Source organism: Ptiloglossa arizonensis, chromosome 2, assembly GCF_051014685.1.
Source record: "Ptiloglossa arizonensis isolate GNS036 chromosome 2, iyPtiAriz1_principal, whole genome shotgun sequence".
Taxonomy (NCBI): Eukaryota; Metazoa; Arthropoda; class Insecta; order Hymenoptera; family Colletidae; genus Ptiloglossa; species Ptiloglossa arizonensis.
In genome coordinates, this window is record NC_135049.1 from 1,770,026 (window position 1) to 1,785,479 (window position 15,454).

General features: G+C 34.6%; 1 protein-coding gene across 1 annotated transcript in view; it reads right to left on the reverse strand.

Moving 5' to 3' along the window:
• Nucleotides 1–385: 385 nt before the first annotated feature.
• Nucleotides 386–15,454, reverse strand: part of Cals (calsyntenin 1) — a 28,315-nt gene continuing 13,246 nt past the window's right edge. The window contains exons 2-4 of the mRNA XM_076303937.1: nucleotides 7,488–7,767; nucleotides 3,125–3,936; nucleotides 386–3,001 (exon numbers count right to left, since the gene is read on the reverse strand). Of these exons, the coding sequence (XP_076160052.1) occupies nucleotides 1,353–3,001; nucleotides 3,125–3,936; nucleotides 7,488–7,767 (2,741 nt within the window). The 3' untranslated portion in view covers nucleotides 386–1,352. The remainder of the gene's footprint in view (nucleotides 3,002–3,124; nucleotides 3,937–7,487; nucleotides 7,768–15,454) is intronic.

Genomic DNA, 15,454 nt, shown 5'->3' on the forward strand with positions numbered 1-15,454 from the left:
ATGTATACGGATATGATATTATACCGTATTTAATGGTGAAGCACTATCGTAAAATGCGCGCGCGGCAATGTCCTTACTAACAGCTACAAGTTTATAGATCGATTAGGAAGGAACATTGTGCAAATTATTACAAATTTCTCTTAAACGTAAAACGTAAAACTGGGCAAGTATATCGTACCATGGCCTAGGCTCAACCCGATTCACGCGGTACCGATGAAGAAATATTTTTCGACCCACGTTTTCGATTACTTATCATGAAAACGTTCTCTTCGAATACCAAAAATGCGATCATACGCAAAAATATACATTTACGAGATCAAATGTCGACTTAAAAATTTGGTTATATATATTTATATGTGTGTATATATATATATATACATATATGTATATATATATATATATATATACACACACACACACACAACTAAATTTTAGAAAGGAAGAATACGTCCGATTGGATTAACATCGTAGATTGCAATAACGTTATCGGGTCGTCCTGTGTATCAACAAAAATTATAATCGACAATAGCGAATATAGTCAGCGTTAGAAAAATTTATAATAGTAATAGTGGAATAGAATGAAATAGATTAAATGGCGGAAAAGATAATTGAGAGTAAAAAAGTCCCCTTGTCCTACTACTACTACTGCTACTACTACCACTACTACTACTACTACTACCACTACTACTAGTGAAAATAATAATAATAATAATAATAATAATAGTAATAATAATAATAATAATGATAATGATAATTGTAATAGTAATAATAGTAATAATAGTAATAATAATTAGTACTAATAATAATAATAATAATTAGTACTAATAATAATAATAATAATAATAATAATTAGTACTAATGAGTGACAAATATAAATTAACTGTTTCCAATATTTACCGAGAACTTCCCAGTAAACTTAAGTATTCTTTTACGCGTATCTTGTGTCAATGTCAGCGACATGTTGCAGATACAAAGAGTTTAACTATTCGATAAAGCGTCCCGCACTCTTAGAAATTTTGCTGGCTTTTATGGAGAGTACTAACCAATCGATGATTAACGTTTCATGATACCAATTTCATGTATGGGGACGGATATAATACGAAGCTTTCGCATTTACGTAGGAATATAGTGAATCGGTTGCCCAAAATCGAGGGAAACTTTGAACGTGAAAACACGACCCAACGAGTAATGGAACGATTGGAACAATTCTACGTGCGCTCGAAAATGTCGCGAAATAAAAAAAAGTAATAAAAATGATTATTTGAAGGGGAACGATGAAAAGCCATATGAGTTAGTACCCCGCTTAATTGCCATACGAAGAAAGGGGATGGTGAATGCAGAGGAATAGTAATTTAAACATCACGATGATCCCACTCCAAATCATGAGGTGAATTATGGCGGAGATGCCGACCGTTGCTTAGCTTGCAATCGTTCTCATAATCGGAGCTATCCAGATCATCCTCTCTGAACGATCCGTCTTCCGAATCTGAACTTCCAGAATCATCGGCATCCTCGTCTCTCTGGCTAGGATGGTGAGAATCGTGTTCCGTGAGCCTCTCCATTGGGTTAACGGTAATAGCGAGAGCCGAGTCGTCCCAAGCCATTTCGGTCTCGGCGGCCAATTCGTCACCGGCAGACCGTCGTCGTTTAGCAGCACCTCTGACCCTTGCTGCCCCGACCATCGCCATTAAAAGCAAGATGCAAATGCAAGAAGCAGCAACGATCGTTACAGCGTGACTACCACCCGCGCTCCTATTACCTTCACGGAGGACAGTCGTGGAGTATTCTTCCGGCAAGTCTGCATGATGGGGCGACAACTGCGCATGGGCAGGGATTGCTTCCACTAATCTAGCTATCGGTGGTTCGTCCGGAGTCGAGCGAGGAATAGCGGTAGTTTTCTCCTTCGGGTGAATAACGGCGAGGGTTTGCACGTACTCGTTACTGATAAACCGGCCGTTCAGCTCGGAGCAGGTCAATTTGAAAACACGATCGAGATAATATGCCGGTTTACGATTCGTGTACATGATTAAACGTATTAGCTGTTGGTAATTGTAAGGAGTGTCCGCGCCCGAGAGTACGACACCGTCTCGATCTACGCGCGCAGTGATCGAATGAATTCTACGCAGAGCGTCACCGGGCAAACCTAAACTCTCGTGATCGGGATTCAGACTCGGGTAAACACTGACGGCGCACGCATCCAACCTAGCCGCAGAACCGGCGGTGACACGGGCATCCGGGAATACACGCACACCTAAACGAAAATCTGCGTATTCCCTGGCTACGTAGCCAGTACCGTTCACGGTTATACCTGGACGCGGTGGAGGTAGTACGGTGACGTACGATTGAACGGTTGGTACCGGGAGCGGATTGTTCTCGCTACCTTCGCACACGATCGTCGTTTGCAAACGGAAATTACGACGGCCCGGTGTAGGGAATTGCCTGGAGTTGGAATAACCGATCCGACGAAGAAGCATTTCGACATTGGTACGATTGTCACCGTCGATTCGCACTTCGGTTAGGTCGGAATTAGTAAGCAACTGAGTTCCCGGTTGTAGTAGATCCATCGATGGCACACGGATACCTTCCTGGCAACGACGCAAGCAAGACAGAACGTCTGGTTTCTCGTTTCGGCCAACTAGGACGGAGAGTCCAGCCAAATACCCACGGAAATGATGTTTAGTTTTATTATCGGAACCTTGCCAGCATGCACCGACAACGAGAGTTGTGTTGACGCCTTTTGCAGGGTGTAGCGGCCAGTCGTCGATAACTTCAGGATTCTTCTCGTTCGTACGCCATTCCTCTCCGTCAACGTACAAGGTCACATGAGGGAAATCGACCTGAACGGCATAGTGGTGCCACTTGTCGTCGCACACTTGAACAAGTTTCCAACGCCATTCGGCGGGCCGAAAGATATTAGGATCACCCTCCGAGAAGTCACGTCTAAGTAATAAAATCAGTCTGCAATTTCTAATGAACAGGGCGTAATGGTGTCTATTCATTTCTGCAATTCAAACGGTCAATGCTTTAGTAGAATAATTTTCATATATCGTGTAAGATGCTCGTTTTATAAAGGCAATTAACAAAAACGAAAAAAGAAAATTGGTAAACGACAGAGGAAACTTACTATGATCATCAGCAGCGCATAAAATGTGTTCCTTGACGTGAGGATCTTGTCTGGGACGTGACCGATGTTTCACCCAAACTCCGATAGTAAATTTCTGTGCCAAACTGTGCTCGAGCACATCGCTAGGTATGATAGCAGCGGAATCAACGCCATCGAATTCGAAAATTTCATCCGCTTCCCTGCCTTCGTCTCGAGACAAAGATGCTGTCCAGGAAGTCGTAGGCCCAGGTGTTGGTAATAAATCTACGCTATCGCGACACGCACCGCATAATTTACGTTGGCTGCGTACGCCATACGTGTCACGGTCACAACCTTTACCTATGTGATCCGTAGCGAGGGTTAAAGTAGCCCTAACGTTACGCAGTATGCACGGAGCGTCGCAAAGATCCAGTTTGGCGGAAGGAAGCAACGGTTGAGAACCTACGCCAGCGGCATAATCGACCCTTTCTGGGATTCCTCTCCATCCAGGAGCGCAGACACGGTTCACCTTAACGGTTACCATGGCTGGCGCGGATTGTTTCATACCGCAATCGTACGCTACTACGCTCAAGATATAGTTGTGAGAACGTTCGTAATCTAACGGTTCGGTGTTACGTATGGCTCCTTCGTTATCGATGATAAACGGTTGATCGGCTGTCAAGATTTCATATTTGCATACATCACCGAATTTTGGAGTGCAATCCCTGTCGGATGCCTCAACGCGTACAACTTCTTCGTATAATCGACCTTCATCCACGGTGCTGACATAGGCCGGTTGGAGGAACTGTGGTGCATATTCGTTCACATCCACCACGGTAATATGCACCGTGGCACTAAAATGAAATTAAAACGATCCTTTAATACCTATTACAAAATATAGTAAACGGTACGTATCATGGAATTTTAGAATCGTGAAAAGGAAAGGCAGAATGTTTCTTTCTACGGTAATAAATGTATAATTATCGTACATGCCGTAATAGCCTAAAAAGAAAATCAACGATTTATAATTTTATATGTGAATCGAGTGTTTCAATACCGGTACTTTTAACATATTTCAGTATCATTGATATATCGTTAGTATCTATTGTTTTAGTTTTAGTTCTGTTATCTGTTTATGTATATATTGATAGGACTATGTTCACATGGTGTGCAAATCAACGACCTTGTAAAACGTTGATAATGGACAATAGTAAAGTCTTTCATCCACTCGTAATGGTGCGAAATGTGCCGACTATCGTTATATACAGTTGCATTAACTGTACAAAAATATAATCACAATAAGAATAATAATAGAATAATAGGCAAATGCAAATAGATATGAAATTTTAATTGAACGAGAGTTACAAGACTATGGTAAATAAAAAATACTTCGATTAAATTTTGCGCAACAAGGAAAATTTGGAGAAACGATAATACGATAATTTGCAAATTAAAAGAAACTTTGTCTGTAACAATTCACAAAATGAAGCAAAATTTAAATCTCAATGTATCTAACAGGACGATGCACAGGTTGAAAATGGATTTAAAACTTTCACAACGAAAAAGCAAACGTTCGTTGGCTTCAAAAATAAGAAAAAATACTTTCAATTTACTAAACGGTATATAAATGAGCTTACATTATTTTAACACGGTGATACATTGTAAGATTTTAATCTTATCGAAATTCTGTGACATTGTTAAACGAGTATATCCCTTGCAGTGCTTGAATTAATAAAGGATTATTTTAAAATATTGTAATACAAGAAGATTGGTATTTGAAAATAATATAATAGAAAATAAACAAATTTTGTCCAGCTATTTCTTTTGTACATTCCTATTTTTTTAACGATCTCTGACATTCTATAGTTCGTTTAACAAGACGAGATACCGAATATAACTGCACGTGACGAGTGCGTGATCAGATCAGGGCCAATTTCACAATACTCGGAACCGATGATTACGTAGAACATTTTTTCGAAACTTCATTTTTCTTTTTTTTGTAATTCAAATTATTTGACTTACAATTAAATTACTTGTACAATCAACGGCACACATAATAAAGAAATTATGTTTTCGAACAATCATTTCTTAAAGAAATATAAGACAAATTTAGGATAATAACGGAATAAATGAAATAAGTTAGACAAAATAATTGTTTTTATTAGAAGTTTATTTTGAATCACTGTTTAAATTACTACTACTACCACCACCACCACTATATCCACCACTACTACTACTACTACTACTACTACTACTACTACTACTACTACTACTACTACTACTACTATTATTATTACTAGTACTACTACGACTACCATCATCAACCGAATAATGTTCGGCTTGCTTAAAAAAAAATCGAAGGATTCGAATTGAACTAACCGACTCGAAGGAAGACATGCAATGTGAATAATCTAAAGTTCTTTCAAACCGTTCGGTTTATTCTGATCAGAGAAAAAACCCTCTATATCTGAGTGAGAGTCGTTCCCGGAGCTCAAGAAAATAGACCAATAGCTAAAGATCATGTAACTGATCACGCAGGTGTTAATATAAGCATTGGTATCTCGTCTCTTTGAATGGACTATAGATGCTATTGTTCGTCTAGCAGTCAAGTTTTTTTATTTCGATTTACAGTAATTCTCAGTTTCAAGATGGGATCTTGTCTTCGGTTTCATAAGGCAGTGTCATCTTTACCATAGTTCCTGCAACGCGAGAGACTCCATTGATTCGAGCGGCTGGCAAGTGTGCCGATAAATATTGGCTGGCTATAAAAGTGTTGTCACGTGCCGGATCGAATTTTTCTTCTAATAAAACTGAATATTTATATTTTTCAATCTATTTTTACAAGTGTTATCAATAGATTGGTGAGATTTCTCCAATGAAAATGAGGTCAAAGATAAAGTCATCGCCACTTTTACAAAGATGTAATGAAAAACATACTCCATTTTATATCGCATTAATAATTGCCACAGCAATTCAACTGCAATATTGCTCAAGATTCTTGCCGATGTTAGGTCCCATTCACCGTTCTCTTTGAGCGCGCTATTTCGTTCAATCGATTCTAAAAACAAATTCTCGCCTCGACGTAAAACTGATTATAGCTGACAAACTTGACGATTCGTCTTAAAACCGAGGATTACTGTACATTGTCACGTTTGCTTTTAATCATAATTACGGCAAACGTATTTAGTTTTAGTAACTAATTTTTCCCTATTGCAAAGGAGCATAATAGGGCAACACTTTTGTAACCAATAATTTTAATTCATTTGGTCCTTTTAAAGTTGAATCAATTCCAAAAAAACAACGGAAAGAAATATACAAATATTGTACTGAGACGGCTATGGTGCAATCGACCAAAAATAATTGAAAATTTCCCGTAGCTTTGATGAAAAAAGAGTTACGAAATAACTCACTTAAATAGAAGAAGTTGCCTCGGTAACAATTGTTTCAAATGAATAAATAATGATATCATTTTAAATCATAGAATAGTAAACAAAAAATAAATCATAAACTGAATTCATCTTTTAAGAATATATTTTTTTTTTATCATATCTTTAAAAACAGAAACGAAGTATGAGTGGATAACTATGGACGATAGCGTATGTAATACCAGTGACATGCACGTGGAAGAATGATACTCCTGCAACATGCATTTTTACTCGAAAACAAATATTATATTCTAAGAACATTGTAAAATAGTTTACCAAATGGAAACTAGTTTTAATAATTCTTTCCAATTCGTTAGTAAATAACTGATATATATTAAATTGTCCGTAAATTAACTGTAGCTTATTTAACTTCGCATTCACGAGATTGATCATAATACAATTATAGTTTCAATTGTTTAGAGAGGTTTCTGTTTTAAAAGAATATTGTAGTTAGAATATTGATATTTCGTAGTATAGCTGTTACTATTACATGAAACATAAACAAAGCACGAGGGGGTTTTCGGTAAGTATAAATAAGTATAATTCGGTAAGTATAGCAACCTATATTAAAAATCATCTACCATTCTTGGCTTTTTATTTTTATTTATAAAATGTAATTGATTTAGGAAGCATTGCAATTGGTATCACCTAATTAACTTTCATTACAAAAAAGTGATAGAAAAGTCAAAAAGTCGTCTCAAATATGTCCGAAGAATTCACTGATTCAAAAGTAGTGTAAATTTAGCAATCAAGCGTGGTTTGATTTAAAATCAACATTCAAATTTGAATTTTCATTTTTACAGCGATTGTACTAAAAATCGGTACTTAATTTCTGGACAAGCGAGATTACGCTACCGTACAAAAGAAATGGAACTTGATAAAGACAGAAATTGATACGAGGCTTAATAATTTCATTATCATGATTACAGTGCAAACTAAAATAAACTACTTAATTGAAACTTATCCTATGTAATTCTTACTTTTCCGACAGTGCTCCATTGCAGCCAACCGCTTGAACATCAAACTTGTAGTTGCGCCGTTTTTCGCAATTCAGAACTCGCAGAGCTCTTAGCTCCGCCATTCCTTTCTCTTTCAAGACAATCTCGAAGGGTGCTTCGCCATGATGTTTGTTCGCGATACGGAAGGAGCAAACTTTGGCACCCAAAGCTCGTATTTGTGGTGTAACCTCGACCAGAGTTTCATTTTCCTTCACCAGGCCGTGGTATCCGCTTTCGAGGCTATCCAAATCCAATCGTGGAACTAGAAACATGCACATCAATATTTAGCACTAAACCGAGCAAACATAATTTATAAACACACATAGTCAATTGTGTTAATCCTTTAGGTGTTTCGTTCTAAGCGTTCAATCAATCGGTGCAATTCGTAGAATAAACGTTTACTTTAACCCTCCGCGGGCAAACTTCATTTTCATTAACGCAATCGACATATTGGCTCTTTTATTCCTCGAAATAATTTTTTATTGTCCTGAACGTTAAAAGAATGTAAAAGAATTCTGATACACTTATTAAAGTCTCTAATTTAATTCACAAATGGTGTACACATTTTTCAAACGAGGGAAGTAGGTAGTCTGTCCCCATCGTCTTGATGGGGATGTTATAGCTGACAAACTTGAGGAATTAAACAATATTTTCATCTAAAACTCAAAGACCCCGAGGGTTAAAAATGACTACTTATTAGTTTAAAATTTATTTATATATACAGATGATACTGCAATGACAATATACACATGTTTGTAACGAATTAAAAGAAATAATATTTAACGAGAGAAGAATATACAGTAGTACGTCCAAATTAACACTGTATAAACAATATTTACGTGTATCTTTTTAAAACTAAGATGTTTGCTTTTCTAGTAGAATAATTTCATATTGACTGTTTCGCATTTACTCAAAATGGAATATGTACGATCAAACTTCATAGAAAAAAGAGTAGTATACTTTATTATTTGCACTGTAAATAATTATTGGGATTTAACGGATAGGAACATTCGTTACGTAAAAATTCGTGTCAAATTTGTGCAAAAATATTGTGCTTTTTGATATCAGCTTGTATAACAAGGAGAATATATATAAACTTACAAATAAGTATATCTACTACGATAGTAATTGCAACTATTTATTACGTTATATAAAATTAGCCACAATATGGTATACTACTGAATAAGACCATTTCAGAATTGCATCATCACGAAAAAAATAACTGTCAATATTTTTATTTGATTAAATATGACGTCGATCAAATCTTTTCGCAAATACTATTGTCAGTAAACGAAGGAATGGAAGAAAAGCCACGCTCGGGCGATAAACAATGTATGTAGAAGTATATTCGAGAATGTACGGTCAAAATATGAAATCGATACGTTCGTTGCATTTTGGGAAATCTTGAAAACTGGTTCGAAAAATACGATTTCGAGGTGAACGGAATCAACCTTATTGTACAGTGCGATATGTTCGACCAATTCGACACGTTCTCGAAAAAGCAGTAAAAATTAACATACAGATACGTTATGTAACGATATTAATAAACTTTCGTAAATGGATTGTTGCAAATGTCGATGTACCGTGCTACGCCACTACTCGATTTTTCTGCTATTTCTTCAGTAGTTAGGCGATGTTTTATGCCGATTAAAACCTTTAATGCCTCAACATCGAACGTTAGTGGTCAATCGATTCGTCAGAAAAGTCAAAATTACCATTTTGGAATTTAAAAACTATTTTTCACACTTTCTCAAATTTAAAAAACATTTACCATATACTTCAGAAATAGTATACATGTAGCAATCTCAACAGTATATGTAGTAACACTGCTTTTTTTAAATTTATACAGCATGTAATGCCGCAAATGGTTTTCGCTCACACTCATTTTTAATTTTTTCTTTTTGTATGAAAAATATCGATCAAACTACTTCCAATACACGTTGTTGACTGTCAAGGGAGTATTCCTTAAGAAACATTCGAAGTAGTTTGTATAAAAAAATCGTTGAGATGCGATACAGATGCTCATTTAATATAAGATAAGAAACGACGTTGCTTATGGAATGATCTAATAGAAAAGAAATATTACACAATAAATTACAAAAGTAGCAAAAGAGGTAGAATATCACTTTAAGTACATTTTTCATTGTGTATTCGGGAAACTACTAAACAAGAGTTTTCTCGTGTAGGAATGTTTCTTTAAATACTCATACTGATTAATAAACGTAGGTATATTTGAAGCATTTATTCGGGTAATCTCCTTCATTTCCACGGGCAAATATATTTACCTCTTTCTAAAAAATTACCGTTTTAATAGCAACATAATACATTTTATATCATTTTACCACAAATAAGTTTACATATAATATGACTAATAGTGAGAAAGTAATCCTTTTTGAGTATAATTAATAAATCAATCATTTACATTACCTACGTAAAGGACAATTTTTCAATATTTTTACATTTTCCTTCCAAGTGATTCAAAAATATAAATTAATCTAAATGCCACAAAAATCATAAAATTACTTCTTGTGAAAATTCAAGCAAAACGTGAGGAAAAAACAAATCGATGTCGTCAAACTCGATCGTAACTGCCGAGTTACGTTTTTAATTATTAAAAAAATCGTAGTGCCCTAAGAACTTACTACATTAGCGAACGAATTATGATCTTTATCTCTTAAAACCTCGTATTCTGCTATGTTTTTGAGAAAACAAACGAATTTGAAAATTTTCATTAAAATTTAAGTAACACGTTGTATATTTGATCGTGCCTTCATTGATTTAACGAGGATAAATTTAATTTTTAGGTTGTAATATTATTTTCATCGACGCATAACATGATGTCATTGTTGCGTAAGTTCTGATTTGTAACTGTGACAAAGTTTCTGAAAATAATTTCCTCGTAATCGCGATACCAGGAGTTCGCAGATTTGTAATAAAAATAATTATTTTGTCCCTTTAAAAGACCTATGTATTATAACGTCGTAGAATCGCAATTACTTATTTAAGTAAGATGTTCCTCGAGGCAAAAATAACACTCGGTGTGACCCAATTTCGCAACTTAATCTCTAAGGGAATTTTCTTCTTTTTTCCGTGAACTTGTTCGAAAAAGAAATAATAAAGATCTACAGAAATATACAAGAAAATTTCGTGGGAACTATAGTACCTCTCACATTATATTAATCGTTGTGTAATCGCTAACGAAAACTGTCGATGTTTGTCATTTCTATCTTACTACATCCACAGATGCGAATAATATTCTATCGATATTTTATAATGCCGTTATTTTCTCTAATTTAAAAATCTTACATTATGCATAATGATTTTTATGATACATTTAATTGAACGAAGATGTACATATTTAAAGGAGCAGGACAGTTTGGCCAGTTTAAAACCTATTATGACTTTAAAGAAACGATATAAAAAATGTACATATTTGATTGACATAAGTTTTTGCAGTTCATTTTAGCACGTTATAAAGTACAAAAAACAACATTAAATCACAATTTTATGCTACGGCAAAAAATCACAAATAGTTTGAAAGTATACAGTATTCTCTGAGCATCGACGATCGAACATTTCCATTTTTGTGAAAATTATAAAAATAGTAGCTATTTAAAGTTAATCTATCGAATTTATATAAAAAATTTACGTTTTTTGTTTATACTTCCCGAAATTATTAACAACCTAAAAAAATTCGATCGTCAATGCCTAATAAATGTTACACTAAAAATACATACCAAATTTTATAGAAATCGGTTTGCTAGATTCCGAGATGTTCCGCACATCGCTTCTAAAAACCCAGTCTCGAGGAAAATGCTTTTAAAGTTTCGGTACATCATTTTTTCATATGTATCCTTCACTTACCACCAATCAGCCATTCCTGCTTCATACATATGACCCTCTGCTTTAATTTCAACCTCTTGTAAGGCCAGTCCAAGATATTTACGAGCAATACGACTTTTTTGGAACTCTCAAACGTTCGTTTGCTGGCTATTTGTATTCCCTCTTCGTCGAGTGTGTCGCATATTGCAGTAGCTATTTGCACTATTTTGATGTTCGTATTGCTCATAATAATACATTAGAAAAGCCTATATTGAAAATATTAGCAATACGAGCAGTAATTTTTGCAGTTACAATGCCGCTAAACAAATTTTTTGGAGCTGAACACTATATCAATTGTTCGAATTCTCATTTTAATTTTAGGTGAATACACCCATGCAATGCTCTCACAAGCGATCACAGCTCAGTTCTTCATAAATGGAGGTAGTTGTCTCTAACAAGCAGCTTTATGGATTCTTCCATCGCATCGTCAGTCAGTTGTTTCGTGAACGTACTTGTTGAAGTTGCTTTGCTTTTTAGTTAATGCTCGCGAACCTTCAACATTTATCCCTTTCACCTTATCCGCAACTAATACTTTTCACGGAAAAATCTCTACGCAAGTCTCTCTATCGGAACCAAGTAAACCACACTGGCTACAAGAATTTCGAGTTTCTACTAACTAGAACGTTGAAATCAAGTTTACAAAAAGGGTGGCACACAGTGATCGACTCTTGTACCGTTAGAACCGATAAAATTGACTTGTTGTTCGCTTTGAACAATGCGAACAAAAGACTCTAGGACAAGGACCGCTGTGTTACAGCAGTACGCGAGTTGATATATAGTAGACTGAGCAAATGTCGTTTAAACTCCAAAATAAGTTGTTTTAAAGGCTGGGATCTTTTGTATCTTATTTCTAAAACTTCAAACTATGAGTACTATTTAAAACAAAAAAAAAGAATCGATTTTTTAAATATTCAAACTATTCTGCCCCCTTGAAATCTAATTAGACCTTGAGATCAGAAAATAAAGTTTAAATATAAAGTTTCATTGAAATTGATTCAGTACATGCCTGCATATGTACATACGTGCGTACATGAATACGTTAATATCCATATTTAACAAATATATTTTTTTTATTAATCAGAATACGATCGGAAAAACGTAAAACGTGCTTCTCTGTAAAAAAAAGATATTATTTCGAAATTTGTCTTGATGACAACTAGCTTCGTTATAGGTTGGAAAATAAAAAAGCCTCAAACATTGTTTTTGATTTTCATCTAGAACTCAAAGACGGCAACATCCGTCGCCGATTATACACTCTACGTTATTACTGCTTCCGTCCCCCTTTCACTTTACGTTTAAAGCGTACCACACAATATTTATATACAATGGACTAATTTAATATTACATTTAAATGGTATTGCTTATTGGATGAAGATAATTGCGCATTGTTTTGATTATAAATAAAATCTCCGATTAATTCCATGAGAAACTTCTGTCAAAATTCTTTATTATTCCATGGTTTTATATTTCATTCAAAGCCATATAACTTATACGAAAGATATAAATTGCTACAGAAACTTCTAAACCTTTAAAAAATAGTTTTCTTATGAAGAAAATAAATTCCTTATGACCATTATGAACATTACTTTTATTACACATGGAATTAACTTTTATTCACTATTTAGAATACCAATTTTGATACTTATCAGAACCGTTTTTACAAAAGCCATATTACCGATTGATTGATGAAATTTGTTCAATAAATATGAGCGTTAATACGTCATTTGAACTATTTTTTATCCCAATATTTTCAGAATTGTTACATTACTACATACTTCGTGGAAATGTTAACTTGAATCGAACCTCAGCGTTATCTCTGAAACACGAACGACGGTAGCTCGGGTTACTAATGAGTTACTGAAGCAGAAAAGTAAAAGTTCTGTATTTTTTACTGTATCGTTATAAAACTGCTTTGCTTTGAAACAACAAGTCCTTACTAAAAAGTGGTATTAAGCGCGAACATATTTTACAATAATCTTAAAAATTCTTCATTTTTGACAAACATCTTTGTAACCGACCAAAGACAAAAAAGCGTCCAATAATCGAATGTAACTGTATCCTATTTGCTCTCATTGTTTCCTACTTGCTATGACTGTTTCGTAAGATGGTATAGCGTGTCAAATCATATATTCATACGTAGACTACAGTCGACAAGTCAAACGTATATAGTCGTATAAATCGAACAATTGTAGACTGAAAACCAAATGCCAATGCTAGAAGTATAACTGACCCTTAATTAACACATTAAACGCCACGTCAGTTTTCTATACTTGAGGATGTCCCCGATATTTGTTCGAACTATTGCGTAAGAAGTTGAAATATTCGCTAATTTATCAATATATTTGTTATTTTATAGTATCACTAACGAGAGTAATATTATTTAAAAGCGTACAAGTATTAGAGTTCGTGTCTTGTAGGCGCTTTAGAGAATCGTTGTAACTTCGGAACACCAGTCCCCAGGGACCATTGTGGCGAATAACGTGTTAACTGACAGTGCTACGAAAAATTGTACATAAAAATTTCAAAATTCATTCGGTATCGAACAAAGTCGTCTTCGACGTATGACAGTCATTCTACGTAGAAAATTGATATAAAATATATCCAAGCGCGTACCCCCTCCACTTGACCGCTCTAAGAATCCTAGACTAAGAGTATAAAACGCATACTCGTACCGAGAATATGCGTTAGGGTGGTCCTTATTTTTCAACTACAAATTCTTTAGAGGGAACTCGAGCCGCGTTTAAGTTTAAATTTGAAAATCATAGTAATTTGAGATCAATGTTGGACATAAATGTATTTTGCCATTTTAAAAGTATGTGCGACTATTTTTTTAAGTAAAAGGACCAATAAGGAATACGTAGATAAAGTTCAAGCCATTTTTCATGACAAAGTGTTAACAAATATAGAACGATGAAAAGATGCGTGTATTATTTTAGAATAAGATATAAAAGTAAAATTGAACTTTTGCTTGAAGACTATACAACGGAAGCATCCGAGAGGTGATTATATAGAATTCTTAGAATTAATGATCATTTTCATTAACAGGACATTATCGAAAGAAAATTGACTTCGAGCTTTACAACATGCTGGGTGAATAGCTAAAACCACTTAAAGTATATTTATTTCGCAAAGAATTTTTATCAAGTAGCAAGAAAATTTTACTAATCAAGGATTGCATTTTACTAATCATGGTCAATTTGCAGGTACATTGAAGCATGGTTTAATGTTCCAATTCCTGGAGAAACTCCTAATCAAAATAACTATTTTCTTGTTTACAAAGTAAGCACATTATTAACGCACAAAATAGAAAATATAAGTAATTGTAACCTTAGTCCCATATAGCAATAAAAATAAATCGGATTTTGTAAATCCATTTAAAGTTGGATACATTTTTTCCTAGAAAATTACATTTTTGACACTTACATTGTTTTCTACAAAGACTTCTCTATTATAATATAATAACTCCCATAACAGTGTAAGTGCAGTGACTCAAACTCTGTGTTATAAACCAATTTTAAAAACCTGAAAAATGGTGTATATATTTTTGAAAATTACACAAATATTATTATTACTATACATCTAGGAAATTTACTTTCATTGAAAAATATTCATTACTGCGTCTGGAACAGCAGAACACAATTATATTGAAACTGAGCACATTTAAATGGGGCACGAGTTCCCATTGTGCATTCACTTTGAAATTTTGCACATATCATTTGCTCACCTAGGGTAATAATTCAGAAGAGTAACACAAACAAAACACGAAACAAAAAAGTTGACCTCTATAGTTGAGGGGGTACACACTCTAACGAGTTAAAGAAATCGAATTTTTTTTGTTCTTGTTTTCTTAAAGTTTGAAATGTGTAGATTGTTATGTCGAAAAGATATTTCGATATTCAAACATTTAGTGTAGTTACAGGGATAAATAATTGGACGGGTCGTGTCACGCGAAAGCTCTTGTGGATCGTACGTCACGTACCGTTGACCGAATGAAACGGAAAGATTGTTTTAAGGCAATTCTTTATTACTCATAAGAAAAGAGTTCTATTGAATGTACTTCAAGTTTC